The 17,855-nt window shown below is 39.8% G+C and overlaps 1 protein-coding gene across 1 annotated transcript in view; it reads right to left on the bottom strand.

Moving 5' to 3' along the window:
• Positions 1-517: 517 nt before the first annotated feature.
• The window catches only part of COMP (cartilage oligomeric matrix protein), a 186,356-nt gene continuing 169,018 nt past the window's right edge, over positions 518-17,855 (bottom strand). Inside the window, exons 17-19 of the mRNA XM_082243515.1 lie at positions 9,019-9,191; positions 5,001-5,140; positions 518-791 (exon numbers count right to left, since the gene is read on the bottom strand). Coding sequence (XP_082099641.1) covers positions 739-791; positions 5,001-5,140; positions 9,019-9,191 — 366 coding nt within the window. The 3' untranslated portion in view covers positions 518-738. The remainder of the gene's footprint in view (positions 792-5,000; positions 5,141-9,018; positions 9,192-17,855) is intronic.

The following is a 17,855-nucleotide window of genomic DNA, read 5'->3' on the forward strand; positions in this document are numbered from 1 at the left end:
TTGACATGTTCTGTAGGCTCTGAAGAAGAGGGAAACCTTGAAACGCAATAGCCAATGTAAATACAAGTGTTGTGGATTTTCACATATAGATTTAAGCGGATGATTTTATGGTAATGCTATGACACAAGTACTATGACTACATTCACCTCTATTTTATTCAATAAAACCATGTATTGAGAATAATGCGCAAGTTCTACGTGCCCTCTGTGTTGTTCTATGCTTTCAGCAAAGGTGGAACCACCTGTAATGTTAATACTAGGGAGATAAAGCTGGGAGCTCATGTGTGGAATTCACCAATTTGCTTCCCTAAATTGCTGCTTTAGCTTATAGGGTTTTTTACATTGCTTGCCTTTTTCTTAAGTGCAGGGGAAATGGGAAGATCAGCTTCACCTTTTTACTCCACTAAGTGAACATGCAGTTTGCAAAGTCTCTAATCCATTAGGAAAATCAATTAATGCCAGAGTAAGATTTGCAATGACCTTAGAAGAATTTTCTTTTATTTCTATACCATGCCCTTTATTAAGTAACTGTGAGAAATTCACAATCACAAGTGTACATTTTCTCTTATGTATGTAGAATTTACAGTAGCAGTTGCATAGAAAATAAATTGTGCAGAAAACCAGTCTTTATATTGTATTTAGGTATTTGAGACAGGTGAGGGTATGACAGGTGTTTATGAAAAAATGCACTGGGCACCCACTCCTAAATTTATATGAAGACATACAAGTGGTTTTTATTTCAGGCTTTTCTCCTCTGCTCTTTAAATGTTTCATAGTCATCTGGGATTGTATCTGTAGAAAAATAAATACATTTGTTAAGCTTCATCAACCATTAGAAAACAATACAAATATAAAAATTTGGGTAGGCATAAGTTAAACTTTGATTTGAAAAAAGTTTTTTTTAATCTCAGTGTATGAACAAAGTTCTTGCTCAGACTTTGTTAAATTGATAAAGAGATTAGTGGACGATCAGCTGAGAAAAGTGTCAAATGTTAGATGTGAAGAGGAGACGACCTACTGAACAGTGATGCTTGCTTACAATGTTCCACCTACTCATAAAAGGTAGATTCCCTGATTCAGGTAAACCTTAAGATTAAAGGTCTAAAAGCACAAGCACGAAGTCTACTCTATGCTTCAAGACTCCAGGACTTCTGCTTTTACTCCTTTATATTCCCCTGCCACTTTTGCCAAGGGTGATTGCATTAAATCACACTGAGTGGAGATTCAAGAATCTTGAATATTGAAATAGCAGCTTCCTTTTGAGTGGAACAAGGAGTCTTGGAAGTGATGATTTGGGCCCCACAGAGCCCTGATCTCAACAACATCAAGTCTGTCTGGGATTATATAAAGAGACAACCTATCTGCTGAGTTCCTTCAAAAATTATGTGCGATTGTACCTAGAAGAATTGATGCTATTTTGAAGGCAAAGGGTGATCACACCAAATATTGATTTGATTTGGATTTCTCTTCTATTCATTTACTTTCTATTTTGTTAATTGCTAAAGGTAAACTATTAAAACTATTTCAGAAAGCATTATGAATTTACAGCATTTTTTCACACCCACCTAAAACTATTGCACAGTAATATACAGTGTTTATACAATATGGGTAAAATAACTATTGAACACGCCACCATTTTCTAGGTAAATATATTTCTAAAGCTGCTATTAACATTAAATTTTCACCACACGTCCTTAACAAACCCATACAATCCATACATACAAAGAAACAAAAAAAAAGAAAAAAAAAATAAGTTCAGAAATTAAGTTATGTGTAATAAAATTGAACACAGGAAAAAAGTATTGAACACATAAAGAAAGGGAGGTGCAAAAAGGCATGGAAAGTCAAGACACTAACTGAAATTTATCAGTAATTAGAAAGCAATCCTGCCCCTTGTCAGTGCAAATTAATATCAGCTGGTTCAGTCTCAATTACCAAGGTGTCACACAAGAAACATCTCATGATGGGTAAAAGCAAAGAGCTTTCCCAAGAACTTCACAACCTTATTGTTGCAATACATACTGATGGCATTGGTTACAGAAGAATTTCTAAACTTCTGAATGTTCCAGTGAGCACTGTTGTTGCCATAATCCAGAAGAAAAAAGAACATAATTTTCTCCATAAATCTGCCACAACCAGGTGCTCTTCTCAAGATTTCTGACAGAGGAGTAAAAAGAGTTATCAGAAGCCAAAAGCCAAGGAACACTTGTGGAGAGCTTCCAAAAGACCTGGCTTAGCAGCTACAATTGTTTAAAAGAAAACAATATGTAATGCATGCAATTGGCTTGTATGCACGCTCACCACACAAGACTCCATTGCTGAAGAAAAAGTAGTTGAAGCTCATTTAAAGCTTGCTGCACAACATTTAGACAAGCCTGTGAAATACTGGGAGAATATAGTCTGGTTAGATGAGACCAAAATTGAAGTCTTCGGATGCCATAATACACACCATGTTTGGATGTCAAATGGCACTGCACATCACCCCAAAAACACCATATTAACAGTGAAGTTTTGAGGTGGGAACATCATGGTGTGGGGTTGCTTGAAGGAAGGATGAATGGAAAAATGTACCGAGACATTCTTGATAAAAATGTGCTGCCATCTACCAGGATGATGAAGATGACGAGGGTGGACATTTCAGCAAGATAATAATCCCAAACACAAAGCCAATGTTTCTAGTGGTAGGTGATCGAAGGAGCACTCAAAATCAACAATAAGAATCCTACTTGGATCAAAGATCGTTGATTTATTGGTAACAGAACATGTTACAGCCAACGCGTTTCGGGGGATCAGAGACTCCCCCTTTTTCAGGGCGTGAACACTGCCATTCAGATCTGCAACCGACCACTAGGCCATACGCTAAGGTAGCAGCCCAGACCCTTCAACAAGAGTCCATTGCCATTTTTTCATCCAGCTGGGCAAAATCAATTGGGAGGTAATTTCCCCAAGCAGCTCTCTCTTACCACCCACCCGCAGACCCCCTATTGAGCAGGTCAAACCAGCGCAGTCATCAACTTTAAAAAAAAAAACACAACGCCAAGGAAGCACTCACTTGGTTTCAAAGAAAGAAAATAAAGCTACTAGAAAGGACCATCCAATCACCTGATTTGGATCAAATAGAAAATCTATGGAAAGAACTAAAGATCAGAGTTCAAAGAAAAAGCCCATGGAACCTTCAAGATTCAAAGACTATTTATGTGGAAGAATGGGCCAAAATCACACCTGAGTAATGCATACAACTAGTTTCTCCATAAAGCTGTCATTACCAACAAAGGATTTTGTACAAACCATTAAATAGATTTCCGTTTATTGTGTTCAATATTTTATCCCTGTCATTCCATTTTATTACACATAACTTAATTTCTGAACTTATATGTTTTGGTTTATTTGTATGTGTGGATTGCATGAGTTGTTATCGACATGTGGTGAAAATTTCATTCCAATAGCACCTTTAGAAATATATTTACCTAAAAATGGTGACCTGTTCAATACTTATTTTACCCGCTGTATATAGAACTTAACTGCAGAAAGATAGCTGAACTGACACTCAGACCCACATATAAGAACATGAATACAGCAGTATTCTATATATTATATATTATCTATATATTATAGAGTTATCAATTAAGATTCATTTAAGCTCATAACATGGAAAATACATGGGATTTCCCATTTTGGCAGTAGATATTTTTTGGGAACAAAATCTGCTTAACCAAACATAAAGAATCTGCTAGATTTACAAGTTAAATGACCCTACCAATAAGATTTCAGTAATGGGTGGCTGAATTACCCTCTAGCTTTTTATAACTAGAACTGTAATTTCCTGAGTTAGCAGCTCAGATTTCCCTACTCCTGAGTCTCAGTTCAACTGCTCATATTATAAGGAAATTGTGTTTCAATATAAAAGAAAAAATGTAGAGAGAATCTATTGCAAAGTTTCTTACCTGGAGTTCCTGCCACATAAGATCTATCAAACAGGCAATCTTATGCCTAACTGAATGTGACAGGCTGACAATAATGCTGTTAATAGTGCTGTCACTGGCAGGATCTCTAGGTAAGAGATTTTGCAGTTTCATAAAAAAAAAGTTTGCTTAGGAAAATGTTATACATTAGGATATGATGCCAAACATCCTGTAAAATATTAGGGCTTCTGTGTACTTTAAGATAAAAAAGGGGGGATGCAATTACTTCACTTCTGACAATGCAAGCCCTTGCTATTCCTGGCTTAAATACTGCACTAAAATGCAGACCCAGAACAAGAATGAAAATCCAAAAAATAACAATGCTTGTTCCAGGTTAAGCCCCGTACACACGATAGGATTATCGAACGATCTGTCATCCGTTTTTTGTGGCATGCTAGTCTGATGTGGAAAGTGAAGAGGTTATTTTCATACAAATTTTCCCGTACGACAGAATTCTACTTCAGAAGTGATGTCATGTGTTGGATTGCTTTGTATGTGTTCTTTCGTCTCTGAGCATGCCCAGTCTTGCTCTTAAGATTTTTTTCCGTCGAAATCTGTACTAATGAGATGAAAATCGGACGTTGTATTACGGACAACAAAAATTTTATAGCCTGCACATCAGGATTTTGTCAGCCGAAAAGTCGGAGTTGGCTGTCGAAAGCACCATACTAACAATCAGAAAATCGGCAAATCGGTCGTCGGACGAATTTTCCCTACAGATTTTCTTATCGTGTGTACGGGCCTTTAGTGACTCTGATGCTTAGTGGACACCCAGGGAATTAGTACCATACTTTCAGAAGGGGAGGCCAACAGTGACTGCCTCCATACTTTCCCTGAAGGTTCGACATATTACTTAATGGTTTTCAAACATGGTATTACTGACAAACCAGTGTCTTTGTTTGAAAATGTTTTCTTATGGTGTGTACATCTTTTCAGAATGGTTCATTGCTCTTCAGTATTCATTATTCAATACCGTGAAAATAATGGCCTGAGCTTTTAAAACCACTGCACACTTCCCATCCAAAAATATCAAACTTACCATTACAACGATATCTTAGGTTGGACCAAATTATATTCTCCTGAGAGAAACAGAAGACTCCTAGTCGTCCTCCCCTCATTGTGGTGTCAATTATGACCCCAGAGTCTGCTACCAGCTCAGGGCCCTCAAAAAACTTCACTCTGAAAAACAAAGTTTCACATGTACAATGACAGGCAAAAACTCGCATAGCACAGTTATCAAGGACAGACATCTCAACTAGGCTGCTATAACCAACAATAAATCCAATGCATTTAATTAAAGTGGTTGTACAGTCAGTGATGACAATTACTGGCAGCCTCTCTGTTATAACAAGCTATACTTTACAGTGTCTGTGTTTTTTAAAATTATACCTCTAAATCCCTCATTGCACAGAACTGCTGTGCGGTCATGTTGACATCCTGCTGCTGTCCTTCCCTGATATGAGGACTACAACAGGAGGGGCTGAGATTCCCCTCTGATTTTAGCCGGGAGGTCAAGTGACCACACAGCAGCGCTGTAAAATAAGGTATTTCACAAGTTTGGAGATCAGCTCACTGACTAGGAATTAAAAATGTAAAATATAGGATGCACTAACTCACTAAAGAGCAGCACCTAGACATCCCTGGTCTGTGGGAAAAGAGATAAAGTGTGTATGTGCTAGTGCGCTCAAATAACTTAAATAAATTGATATAAAACAGTAAATGATGATCACTTCATCTAACCATGGGAAATGGCTAAGAAATGTAACAAAGTGCTAAAGTGCATACAATTATGAACAAATAATCAATATACATAAATACAAAATACTGCATTTCTCTAAAACACAAAAGTGCAACATGCTTGGTGCATAAAAATGTATCAGTGACACCAGTGAAAGTACCACACCCAGCATCTGGATGATTTAAAGATAGAGTCCGTCTTATGTGCACAGGTGTATTAATTTAACCACTTCCTGCCCGCCCTATAGGCAATTGATGGTGGGAAGGTGGTTGCATTATCCTGACCCGCCGTCATATGACGTCAAGCAGGATGATGCGTTCTGCACACCCCCAGGGGCGCGCAGAGTGGTGATCGGTGCTGCCGTGTGTCCCTCTGACACACCGCATCTCCAATCTCGGTAAAGAGCCTACTGACGTAGGCTCTTTACCATGTGACCAGCTGTGTCCAATCACAGCTGATCACATAGTAAATAGGAAGAATCATTGATCAGCTTTCCTCAGTTCATGCCTGACAGGCACAAGTAGAGGAGAGCCGATCTGTGGCTCTCCTGACAGCAGGGGGGGGGGGTCTGTACTGGTAATCAGAGCATTGATTACCAGTGCAGACCCTTGGGGGGTGCCACTAGAGCCACCATGGATTGCCCACCCATGGCCAACAGGGATGCCCACCCATGACCACCAAGGATACCCACCATGGATACCAGGGAGGGCAATCAGGGCTCAGGGAGCCTGCCAGTGGTGCCCTCCCCATCAGTGCTGCCCACCATTGCCATCTATCAGTGCTGCCCACCAGTGCCCATCATTGCCGCCTATCAGTGCCCACCAATGCTGCATATCAGTGCTACCTATCAGTGCCACATATCAGTGCCACATATCAGTGCCCATCAGTGCTGCATATCAGTGCCCCCTATCAGTGCCCATCAGTGCTGCATATTAGTGCCACCCCATCAGTGCCACCCCATCAGTGCCTCCTTATCAGTGCCTGTCAGTGCGGCCTCATCAGTGCTCATCAGTGCAGGAAAAAACATATCTATTTGCAAAATTTTATAAGATAAACAAAAAACTTTTTTTCCAAACTTTTCGGTCTTTTTTTATTTGTTTAGAAAAAAAGAAAAAAACCTTGCGGTAATCAAATACCACCAAAAAAAAAGCTCTATTTGTGGGAAAAAAATGACATAAATTTGGTTTAGGTACAGTGTTGCACGACTGTGCAATTGTCATTCAAAATGCAACAGCGCTAAAAGCTGAAAATTGGCCTGGGCACGTAGGGGGTGTAACTGCCCTGTATTAAAGTGGTTAAAGTGCATTTTTGGAACATATCAACAGTCTTAAATAATAAACATTTTCTTGGTAGCTTAAATGGATGGGTGCTAATTCAATTTGCTTCACAAACGTTATTTGGTGCTGCATGCAACTCCCGGATGTTCACACACAAACGTCAGGTGGCAGCTTACCAGAGAGACTTAATAGCCAGCGTGAATAACAAAATATTAACTCCACTTTTGGAAAGGGATTCCTTCCAACAGCAATACTACTTCAGTTATGAGAGATTCCCTTAACATTCGGAACAATCCACTTCCCACAGAAAAATACTGGAATTTGCAATGGTACACCAAACGGGACAAATGCTGTTTCTAAATAGGTCTCCAGTACATTCCCATGATGACCCAATAAACTTCTGTGGAAAGCTCCAGCCAAAACAAAGTAGAAATACGAAGTCATGGATTAGACAGAATGAGGAAAACCCACCATCTCTGACTGACTCAGTGAGAAGCCAGCACTGTGCCACATCCACTATACATGCAAATGTATTTGGAACCATAGTTACCAAAAAAAAGGTGGATTTTGTCGCCACAACGCAAGGCAGCCTAATAAACAAAATCCAATATTTTATATCTCCATAAGTTAAAACTTGAATAAAAAGCAAGTGCAACACCCTCTATTCACAATATGTCTGATACCAACAAATATCCAACCCAGTGATGGAGATTCAAAACAGGCATTATATCTAGGACAATGTTCCTTCATTCACTTAGATCACATGTACTGTAGGTAGCGAATTAGTGTGATATAAGTATAAATGCTCTAGATAAATGTCCAAAATTACTCCATTCTGAAGAGTCAAGGCGTCTCCCGAAAAATTCTAACTTCCTCAGGACTGGTTGGGTGGGTGTTGCTGATAAGAATATGTGTAGGAGATGGATGGTAAAAGGTCTTGGGGGCAGACACAGGAGCCCCAGAAGAAGGGGGAAATATTCACCCCAGGCCTGAAACCGGACAGACTAGTGGGCGAATCGCAGTCCACCCATGGAGTAACATTAAGACCTAGGTCATCAATTTCCAATAGGGTGAAGGTCAGATTATTCCAGTGGTTCATCTACACATTGCGCAATCTTGTTCACAAGAGTAGAGATAGAAGGAGGGGGAGAGGGAAATTTAGGTCAAACAGGAGGCCTAGATAGATCCCAACAATGTGGTGGTATACACATACACAGAAAGGCCATATAATTCACCAACTGTCCAACCCTAATCCATGTAGCCATTAAGTAGCGCCCCCTCGGTTAACACAATATTCCCACTTATCGATGTGCCAACAATGTACCCCTGGTTCCAACCAAAAGACTTAAAATAAATCTACCAGCACGCCTGTCGTCCAGCATCAGAATAGATCATAGTACTGATCTTGCATATCATCTCAATACACTATAAGGAGAAATGGTATAAGTCCAGAAGTCTAATACGTTTCAAAGGACTTGCCCTCTTCATCAGAGCCTGATAGTGGCTCAGATGAAGAGGACAAGTCCCTATAAATACTTTAGCCTTCTGGACTTATATCATTTCTGCTCGTGATGTCTTGAGATGATATGCAAGAACCCTAGCATTCATACACATTGGTTTGTGAGTATATTATACATTTTCTGATTTTATTAATAAAAGCAATCTAAAGCATAATGCACTAGGCTGGTGCGTCCTCTGTCTATTTATGGTTGCAGTTTTTCCAAACTACACAAGTCCTGAGAGTGCAATAAACTGTGGCATTTCCATCTGAGTCATGATTTAAACAAGGAATTAGGTGCCTTACACATCTGAGTACCACAATCAAGAGCAGGAGACTTTTTTTTGTCTACTGGTTCCCATACTCTTCCATGGGATTGTGAGCAAGTGATTTGTCTGCTATCTATTTTAAAATAGTATGTGACACAAAAGCAATGCAAAAACAACAAGACTGTGCAAAATAAATATTAATCTATATACTGTTCTGTGTGTTGTACATGTATTCTATGGGTATACATATGCTTTTCCAACTGCTTTGTACTTACCTAATATATCCTACTGAAGGTCTGTTTTGCAAGAACCAGCGGTATGATGTCTTATCTTTCCAGCCCACATTTCGGGGATCTTTCCATAGTAGTCTGACTTGGTTTGCTGAGTCTCCTGTATGCCACAAGGAATTCCTAAGTTGTTCTCCAGGCCCGGTAGTGGACTTGACAGCCTGTTGCAAACAGATGATGACATTTTCATATTACTAACCAGAATAAAAGTAACTAGGTACACTGGGGTAATTTACTAAAACTGGTGCACTTGGAATCTGGTGCAGCTGTGCATGGTAGCCTATCAGCTTCTATTTTCAACTTGTTCAATTAAGCTTTGACAATAAAACCTGGAAGCTGATTGGTTTCTATGCAGAGTTGCACCAGATTTTGCACGCTCCAGTTGTAGTAAATATCCTCCAGTATCAATGCTATTAGACAACAATGTATGGGTTGTATCAACTAGACTGAGACTGTTATCGCAATGTTATAGTATAATGGAAATGACATGATTTGCTTAGATCTTTTTTGGTTAGGCACAAAGGCAGCACTCACAACAGGGAACACACATCAAAGATTATGAGTGGAGTCCTTCACTGGATGCTCTGGTACTCATGGCCTCCAGCCATTGAATACACAGCTCTGCCTCAAAATATAAGACTTTTTGCTGTTTTTCATAGGAATTAGTAATAGAAATGTGTGTAAGGCAAAATGTATTTTTTAATTTGGATAGAGTAAGGTTGAGTTAAAACTCCTGTCAGTTTACTTACTGTCTGTGTCCCATTAGCGAGATTTACCTTCACCTCCTGTCCTGGAAATATAACAGAAATTAAGAGGAAGTCTCCCCAAAGTAAGGGGAATTCCCATTTAAAAAAGTTGTCATTTCAGATGACTCTAAAATGTTGGATTTCCTCTACTTATCTGTCATGGTGACAGTGGGGTGAATCTTCCAAATGGGGACACAGACAACAACAAAAAACTTGGGTATGTAAATGGGTCAATACGTTTTTAGTTACTGATATCTCCTATTGAAAAAGACTAGTTCAGAGTAAAGATCTGACTAGCTCTGGGAAGGTTGCCCACATGTAGCAGGGCACCCCTTTGTAGGTATCAAGATGAAGTCTAAAATGTAAATAGAAGCAATAACAGTGACTTCTATTGTGAACACTAGTATTGACTGTTTATAACATCCTCTGCCTGCAGATCAGTCTGGTTAAAAGAACTTTGGGTTGATTTACTAAAATTGGGGAGTGCAAAATATGGTGCAGCTGTGCATGATAGCCAATCAGCTTCTAACTTCAGCTTGCTCAATTTAAGCTTTGACAATGAAACCTGGAAGCTGATTGGTTTGTATGCAGAGCTGCACCCGATTTTGCATGCTCTGGTTTTAGTAAATCTCCCCCTTTGGGTCCATCTAACATTCTGCCATTTCACCCAGCCCTGATGAAGGGGGATTGAGTGGCCCTTGGAACGTATTGGTTAACATTTGCTTTGTTTGTTGTAACCAGTTGAACAATAAAGACTTTGGACTCACTTTGACCTATTACACTTGGATTCCTCTCCTGGGGAATCTCTATATTTGTGGTGAGCTGATGAATATGGGACAACAATTGAGTTCAAGTAATAATTTTGTCCACATTTTGATAACCTGTAAAAACCCATGCCCAGCACCCCTCTACCACTGCATCTTGTGGACTTATACATTAAAAAAATTGGCAGGCCTCCACGTTTCTTCCTTTGAAAGAAAGGCCTCATTCACATTTAAGCTGAGTATCTTTGATTGTTTTTAAGGTGTTAATTTGAGTTTTTGTTCAGGTGTTTTTACATGTTTCAGACTCAAAGGTTTTTTTCTTTGGTAAGGAAATAACAACCCACTCCAAGATGGGGAAAAAAAGAACTGTTAATATTTTCGTTGTGAGGAAGACAGTGCTGGACTTCGTAGGATGGTAATTATGTGTTTTAATAAACTCAGCAGCTACAGTACTTGTAACTGCTGACTTTTATTTTGGGAAAGACAGGTAAAGTCACTCTTTAATGATACACAGCATTTACCACACACTGAAAAAAAAAATTCAACTCTGAAAATACAGGGCTCAGACACCCGTATGTGGTGAACACGCTCCAAATGCAAGATTTTCTGGAAATCTTTTTAACTATAAAAAGACCCAATGATGGAAATTTGTTCCAATATTACAGTTAATAAATATATATGTAGCACCCGCCTAGATAGGTGCTAGGTAGGGGGTGTATTTGCTCTGCCTGCTTATCTGGGGAGCGGGATTTCTTGTCAGGCCTGTTGCATGTGTCCAGGGTGTGATTCATCTGGGCTAAGGGAGTGTCCCCACTGTATCCAATAGGAAGGCTTGTTGGACAGTGGAGGAAACCCAGCCAGTGACACACAGGCTTTTGTGGCTGTCCCAGTGGGTTGGCACAGTGGTGCATCCTAGGATTGGTTATAAAAGCCAAGGACACATGTGGCAGGGTGTCTTTGGGTGGGAAGTCAGGTCCCAGAAGGAGGGTACGGCTGTCTCTCCTTCCGTTTGCTGAGGATGGTGGTCACAGGCGGTCGGCCTTGTGAACCAGGAGTGTGGTGCTGAATCCAGAGGTCCAGGAAAGCTGACTGGGGGAGTAGAAGGCAGAGCAACTCTGGAAAAACAGCATCAGTGAGTACAGGGAAGCTTGCCAAGGGGTCTGCCCAGTAAGAGGACCACTCCAGTGGATAGAGTCAGTGGACGGGTGTCAGCACACACAGGCAGTAAAAGTAAAGGGGTTGCCAAGTTAGAACCCCTAAAGGGAGAATAACTAAAAGCAGGAACTTTTTAAAAGTATCTTCACTTCAGTGGCAAGGTGAAGCAGCGGCCTTGCCGCACTCTACAGTTAGTTGTCCTCAAGATTGTGCATAGTTAAAGTATCCCACTCATCCCTTCTCCTATCCCAGTTCTAAATAAAAACACAAAAATAACATCCCCCTGATTGATTATTGACTGAGCCAAGGACTTTCATTGCTGTCTATCTACTATCAGTTGCTAAGGGTAACCCAGGTGAATTCAGAAAGTGTAATTCTCAGCAGTCCTCTAGGGAGCAGTGCTACATTTACAATCTGAAACTTTTTTTTTTATAAATGAAACAAAACATTTTACTTTTATTCATTTGTATGCTCACATTCAAAAAGAGGAACTGTTCCAAAATATAAGAAAACTTTGACATGACCATGGCCTGGAAAACTTATGTGATTCTTTTTTCTCTTACAAACCTAAATATACTTTTAACAAAAGCTTGCTATAAATTTCTGTAGATTTTTACATTTCATTTCTTCTTTAGGTTTCTGTTTACGTTAGTTAACATTATATATTTGGTCAAGGTTACCCCAATTGTACTGTTTTATTATGTATATTATTATTCAATATTTTGACCTTTCTCCTTTTCTAGTGTACATCTAATTTGTTAAAAGATAAAAGAGCAACAGGATTCGTAAACATGTAAATATTTTAGTGAACAAATACTATCTGTCACTGTCACATGGTAATTACCTATGCCCAGCTTAGGGTGCAGAGAGAATATATAACAAAACCAGGGGCCCGTGTGGAAGATACTGATGTACAGTAGTGTTCAGTAAGCCTCGGTACTATTGGCGCCGGATTCACATGAAAGGATGTAAACAGGCAGCAACTACGGCTGCATCTCCTGCACCTCACTGAGCGCAATGTCACAAGGGGAAAGGAGTGGGTGGAGCGACGCATTTCCAGGGCAACACCCTCTTTTTCCAACTCACAGGCAATTATCATGTGAGTGATACTAATTTTTCAGTAAATGGTTACTGATCCTTGCTCTTTTTATCTTTTTACATGATTTACTGGATCAAGATCTGCTATTAAAAAGCTACAGGATGTTCTCTTCATTTCTCATTGTGTTTCAGAGACTGCAATATTGGACTCCTATATTAACATATGGCACAGATAGTATGACGGAGCGCTGAGTAATTATCTGTGCAGTCCTTTTTCTGTACATATTTTTTTAGTTGTAATTACATATCATTTGTAAATCTTTTACAAAACAATAAAAGATAATAAAGTCAACTTGTGCTCAGGCTATAAGTTATTTTTAAGTAGTGAATGTGTGTGCCTGTACACCATAGTACACTCTTCTTGGATTACTTTTTTTGTGCTGTGTTTTTATGGGATTTTTGTTTGTTTCACATCTACTGGGGTAGACTTTTGAAAAAAAAAAAGTTTCTGTTGCTTTGTACTCCACATTGTTGTAATAATACAGCTATTGTGATTTTTAGGCACTGCATTAAATAAATAAAAGTTAAATAAAAGTTGTAGGTTGACTGCTTAAAAATGTCTCCTTTTTAATGGAAGCAGAAAGCTAACGTACCAACATCTTTTGTTGTATTCAACCTAAAAGAAGGATTTAGAAGTATGTCTGCTTAAGAGTTCCTGTAATTTTTATAACTGTCCTGCAGCAGGAAAAGAATGGGAGGCCAACAGGACAGTAAGGCTAGTGGGCTATACTGTATACAGACAAACAGAAAGAGATGGCAGATCCAAATAATGAGTCAGAATGGCTAAAACCATGGGAATACAATTTATTTCAAAGGAAAAAAATAGGTATAATTTAATTTACTTTAGGGCCTCAGTCACACTGGAATTCCTGTGTTTTATCTTTTCTGAGCTCAGGAGAAGACATCTGGAAAGTTTAAAGTGTAAGTCCACTTTTGTGGGAAAATAATATAGCAAATTAAAAAACAGTAGTGGCATATATCATTGTGTAATTTAATATTATTAAAAATCACCTTTCCTTCTCAATCTGCAGTGCTGTAATTTTCTGTAAAATTCAGTACAATTTGACAACCTGACAACATTATGTATGTCACTTAAGGGACATGATTGCCTGCACGGAGATGCACAGATGTTTGTGCATCCCCGTGCAGGCAGTCCCATTTATGTCAGTTGGGATGCAGTGGCTGCAAAGACACAGCCGCTGCTACCAATTTGACAGCTCTATGGGGACCCGCACAGATCTAATATTGGGGGTAGAGACTGTGTTCCAATTTGACTTGAATGGGACTGCCTGCGCCGTCATGGAACCCCTTTCAATTCCATGTGGGCACATCTGGCCAATCAATTAAGTAAAAATTTACTTTGCTAAAAAAAGTAAACATTTAATTTCATAATCCTTTATTAACCACTTGACCTCCAGAAGATTTTACCTCCTTCATGACCAGGCAATCAACCTCAGTAAGCCAATGAGGTTCATTTAATAAAGCAGTATAGGCTGTCCACTTCAAATAGCTTTGTGAAAGTTGTTGTGTTCACTTCAATTATCCAAACGTGTGCAAGTAAAGCTCCTGTTTTTTATTTTCCTTTCCTATATTTATTACTTTTTTCAAGTGAATGTTCTTTATTCTATTCATAAATTAGCCCGTGAATCCAGAAAACGTGTGCAGGGCAGGAGTTTACTCAATTAAGCTTAGTAAATTTTTTGGGGTTCCAACTCACAAAGTAGTAAGGCAAGGACAAGAATGACAGTCCTAAAGCCTGAGGTTGCATGCACACGGGCAGAAAAAAATGCCACTGCTTAAGGACGTCTGGAGTTTTTTTTTAAATTTTTGTTTTACTCCTCTGAAAGCAGCTCTAGATTATGTAATGTGCATATGTACATTGTGAAATTTACTGGTGTACTGCAGAGCAGCTTTCAGGGGCTTAGAAAATAAAAATAAATGATCCAAGCCTGTGGTCAGTGTGCAGTTTATCAGAAAGATTGGCACACATAGGTGTGCAAAATGTGTATAAGCACACATTTATTTTGATGGCCAGAATAAATTAAATTTCTGGCCAGTAGAATGCGTTTACACCTAACAGTGTTAGACCGTAGTGCAACTGTAGATCTGGCAGCTTGGTAATGCAGGCAGATCTGTAATATGGGCAGCCTAATCTTGGGAGTAATATTGGTCCTCACACTGGGGTGATATCGGTCCTCACACTGGGGTGGTGTCATCCACGGGTGGTAGCCAGGTTACCCCAGTGTGAGGACCAATATCACCCCAGCGTGAGGACCGATATTACTCTCTAAGATTAGGCCTGCCTGCATTACCAAGCTGACAGATCTACAGTTGCACTATGGTCTGATTAACACTGTGACAACAGGCTTACCTATGGAGGGTTATGTTTCCATCCATGATTTCCATTATCTTTGATTGTTTTAAGCATACTGAATCTACTGTGTTTTGCTATCAACCTGGGATCCTGGTTAGAAGATCCTCTTATCTTAGATACCCCCTCACCTCAACCTGTTTGGGGATAAACTTTGTGCCATCCACCTGCTCAGCTGAATTGTTTTCTTGTGTATTTTGCAACATTTGGATTGTTATTGACATTTTGATCTAATTGTGTTTGATACTCTCCAGAAGAAGCACGGTTGCGCGAAACATGTAGAGAATAGTATCATACAGTGAATCCACCTCCGCCGTTGGAGACTACCCATCATTCTTATACCCTATTATATTCTAGAAATAAAACATAGGGTTCTTTCCTTACATTTTCTAATATCGGTTGGTGTGGTGGTGATCACGTGTCAGTGATTAATACTTTAGAGTGATGGTGTTGCATATTTTAAAGGCAATGTTATGTGAATTTGTTAACTATTTTTTAATTAATTTGTGTCAGTCTTGATGTGGTAACAACGTCCATTTCTAGCTTTCCATTTTTTGTTTAAGCACTTTTTAAAAAATTGGGAGAGTAATTCTGGTATTAGTAATATAGAACAAAATATCGTCTGCATATGCAGCGACCTTATGCTCATCTTCTCCAACTTTTACTCCGCTTTTATCTGTATCTTCCAGGAACAAGTGCTTGGTCTGGGTTTAGGCTTTTGCCCCTCTAGGGCTATTGATACTTCTGAAACCATAAAAGACCTGCACCTTTTTGCAAGAAATCTTACTTTCAAGTTTATGTTTGATGAAGACAGGAAACAAAAAAATTTAGAAAAACAACTGGCCGAACAGACCAAGCACTTTACCATGGCTGAGAGCCGGGCGATCAAAGACCTAGTCTTGCTATATGAAGAAGGTAACACGGAAGTTGTATCCATCATTGATTCGATGGATTCACCTGATGAAACCCTTCCTCTTCCTATTTTCCAAATTCCACCAAAAAAGGTTTTCAAACCCAAATCAGAAAAATTTCCAGATCTATCCAATAATGCCAACATCTGGACGTTCGTCCAACGGGTGTCTAGAGATTTAAAAACTACCCCTTTGCCCTCTATCCCCAGAAATCTCACTAGAGATCAGGCTCTAGCTCTATCTTCACTCCAAAACAATAAAAATATTCTCATAAAACAATCAGACAAAGGGGGCAACATAGTTGTTATGTCCCCCCCCCAGTACGAAACCATGTGTCTAGAAGTCTTATGCAATCGGGAATGGTACCTTCCCATTGAGTCTGATTGCATAAAGGACTTTATTTGTGAATACAGATCCCTGTGTTTCGAGGCCTTCACCCAGGGCCTCATAGACAGGGATACGTATAATTTTCTGTCCAATAAACATCCGAAAACTCCCACTTTTTACACCTTGCCCAAGGTGCACAAGAGTCTTGTGCACCCTCCTGGCAGACCTATCGTCTCTGGCAACGAGTCGCTCACGGAGCACGCCAGCAAATTTGTGGACTCATTTTTACTTCCTCATGTCCTTGCACTCCCTTCTTACATCAGGGACACTACTGACCTTCTTAAACACCTTGAGGAGATTCAGGTCCCTCCGGATGCCCTGCTTGTAGCTATTGATATTGAAGCATTATACTCCAGTATCCCGCACGACCAGGGCATCCGGATGGCCGAATCTTTCCTCAAGGAACAGGATTATAAAACTTGGCCTTTGATGGACTTTGTCCTTCGGTTGCTAAGGTTTATTCTCACGAGAAATTATTTTACCTTTTTGGAACAAACATACTTGCAGGTCCAGGGGGTAGCTATGGGCACTTGCTGCGCTCCTTCTTATGCCAATCTGTATCTGGGTGCCTGGGAGAGGCTGGTCTTTTCGGATGAGGGAATGGAACAATGGATGTCTCACATTTTAATTTGGTACAGGTTCATTGATGATCTGTTGATCATATGGACAGGTACAGTAGATGAACTTTCATTTTTTTTGAAAGCTATTGACAACAATAATTTAAATCTCAAATTTACCCACACGTTTGACAGGCATTTGATCTCGTTCCTGGACCTGAACATCAGCCTCTCCCCGGATGGTCTCATTGATACAGATCTTTATCGCTAACCTAGCGCAGGCAATACCATTCTTAGCGCAGCAAGTGCCCATCCCGCCCCCTTGATCGCAAGTATCCCTTATGCCCAATATTTAAGGCTCCGCAGGAACTGTTCCACGGACGCCAAGTTTTACGTCCAAGCTGGCCTGCTTCGTGAGCGACTCCTTGCCAGAGGATATTCCAAGACGTTGCTCAGGAAGGCTTACAATAGGGCCAACTCCTATTCGAGAGCCGATTTGCTATATAAAACCACCTCAAAAAAAGATGATAAAAGTGTCAGGTTTATTACCACGTACTCTGCACACGATGATGTTTTGCGAAATAACCTGAAACGTCATTGGTCGATTCTTACTCAAGATTTTACCCTTCACAAATATCTAAGTGCTAGACCCAGTCTTGTATTTAGACGATCGATGTCCCTTAGGGACTGTTTAACTAAAAGTCATTATACCAAAGAATCTACCAATGCAGGTCCCCAAAAAGGCACATATCGTTGTGGGTCCTGTGACAAATGCCCTTGGGTAAAAGTTGGAACAGGTATCCGCTTACCCAATGGGAAATGGCTCCAGTCCAGAC

The sequence above is a fragment of the Pelophylax lessonae genome (genome assembly GCF_965119305.1).
Source record: "Pelophylax lessonae genome assembly, chromosome: 1".
Taxonomy (NCBI): domain Eukaryota; kingdom Metazoa; phylum Chordata; class Amphibia; order Anura; family Ranidae; genus Pelophylax; species Pelophylax lessonae.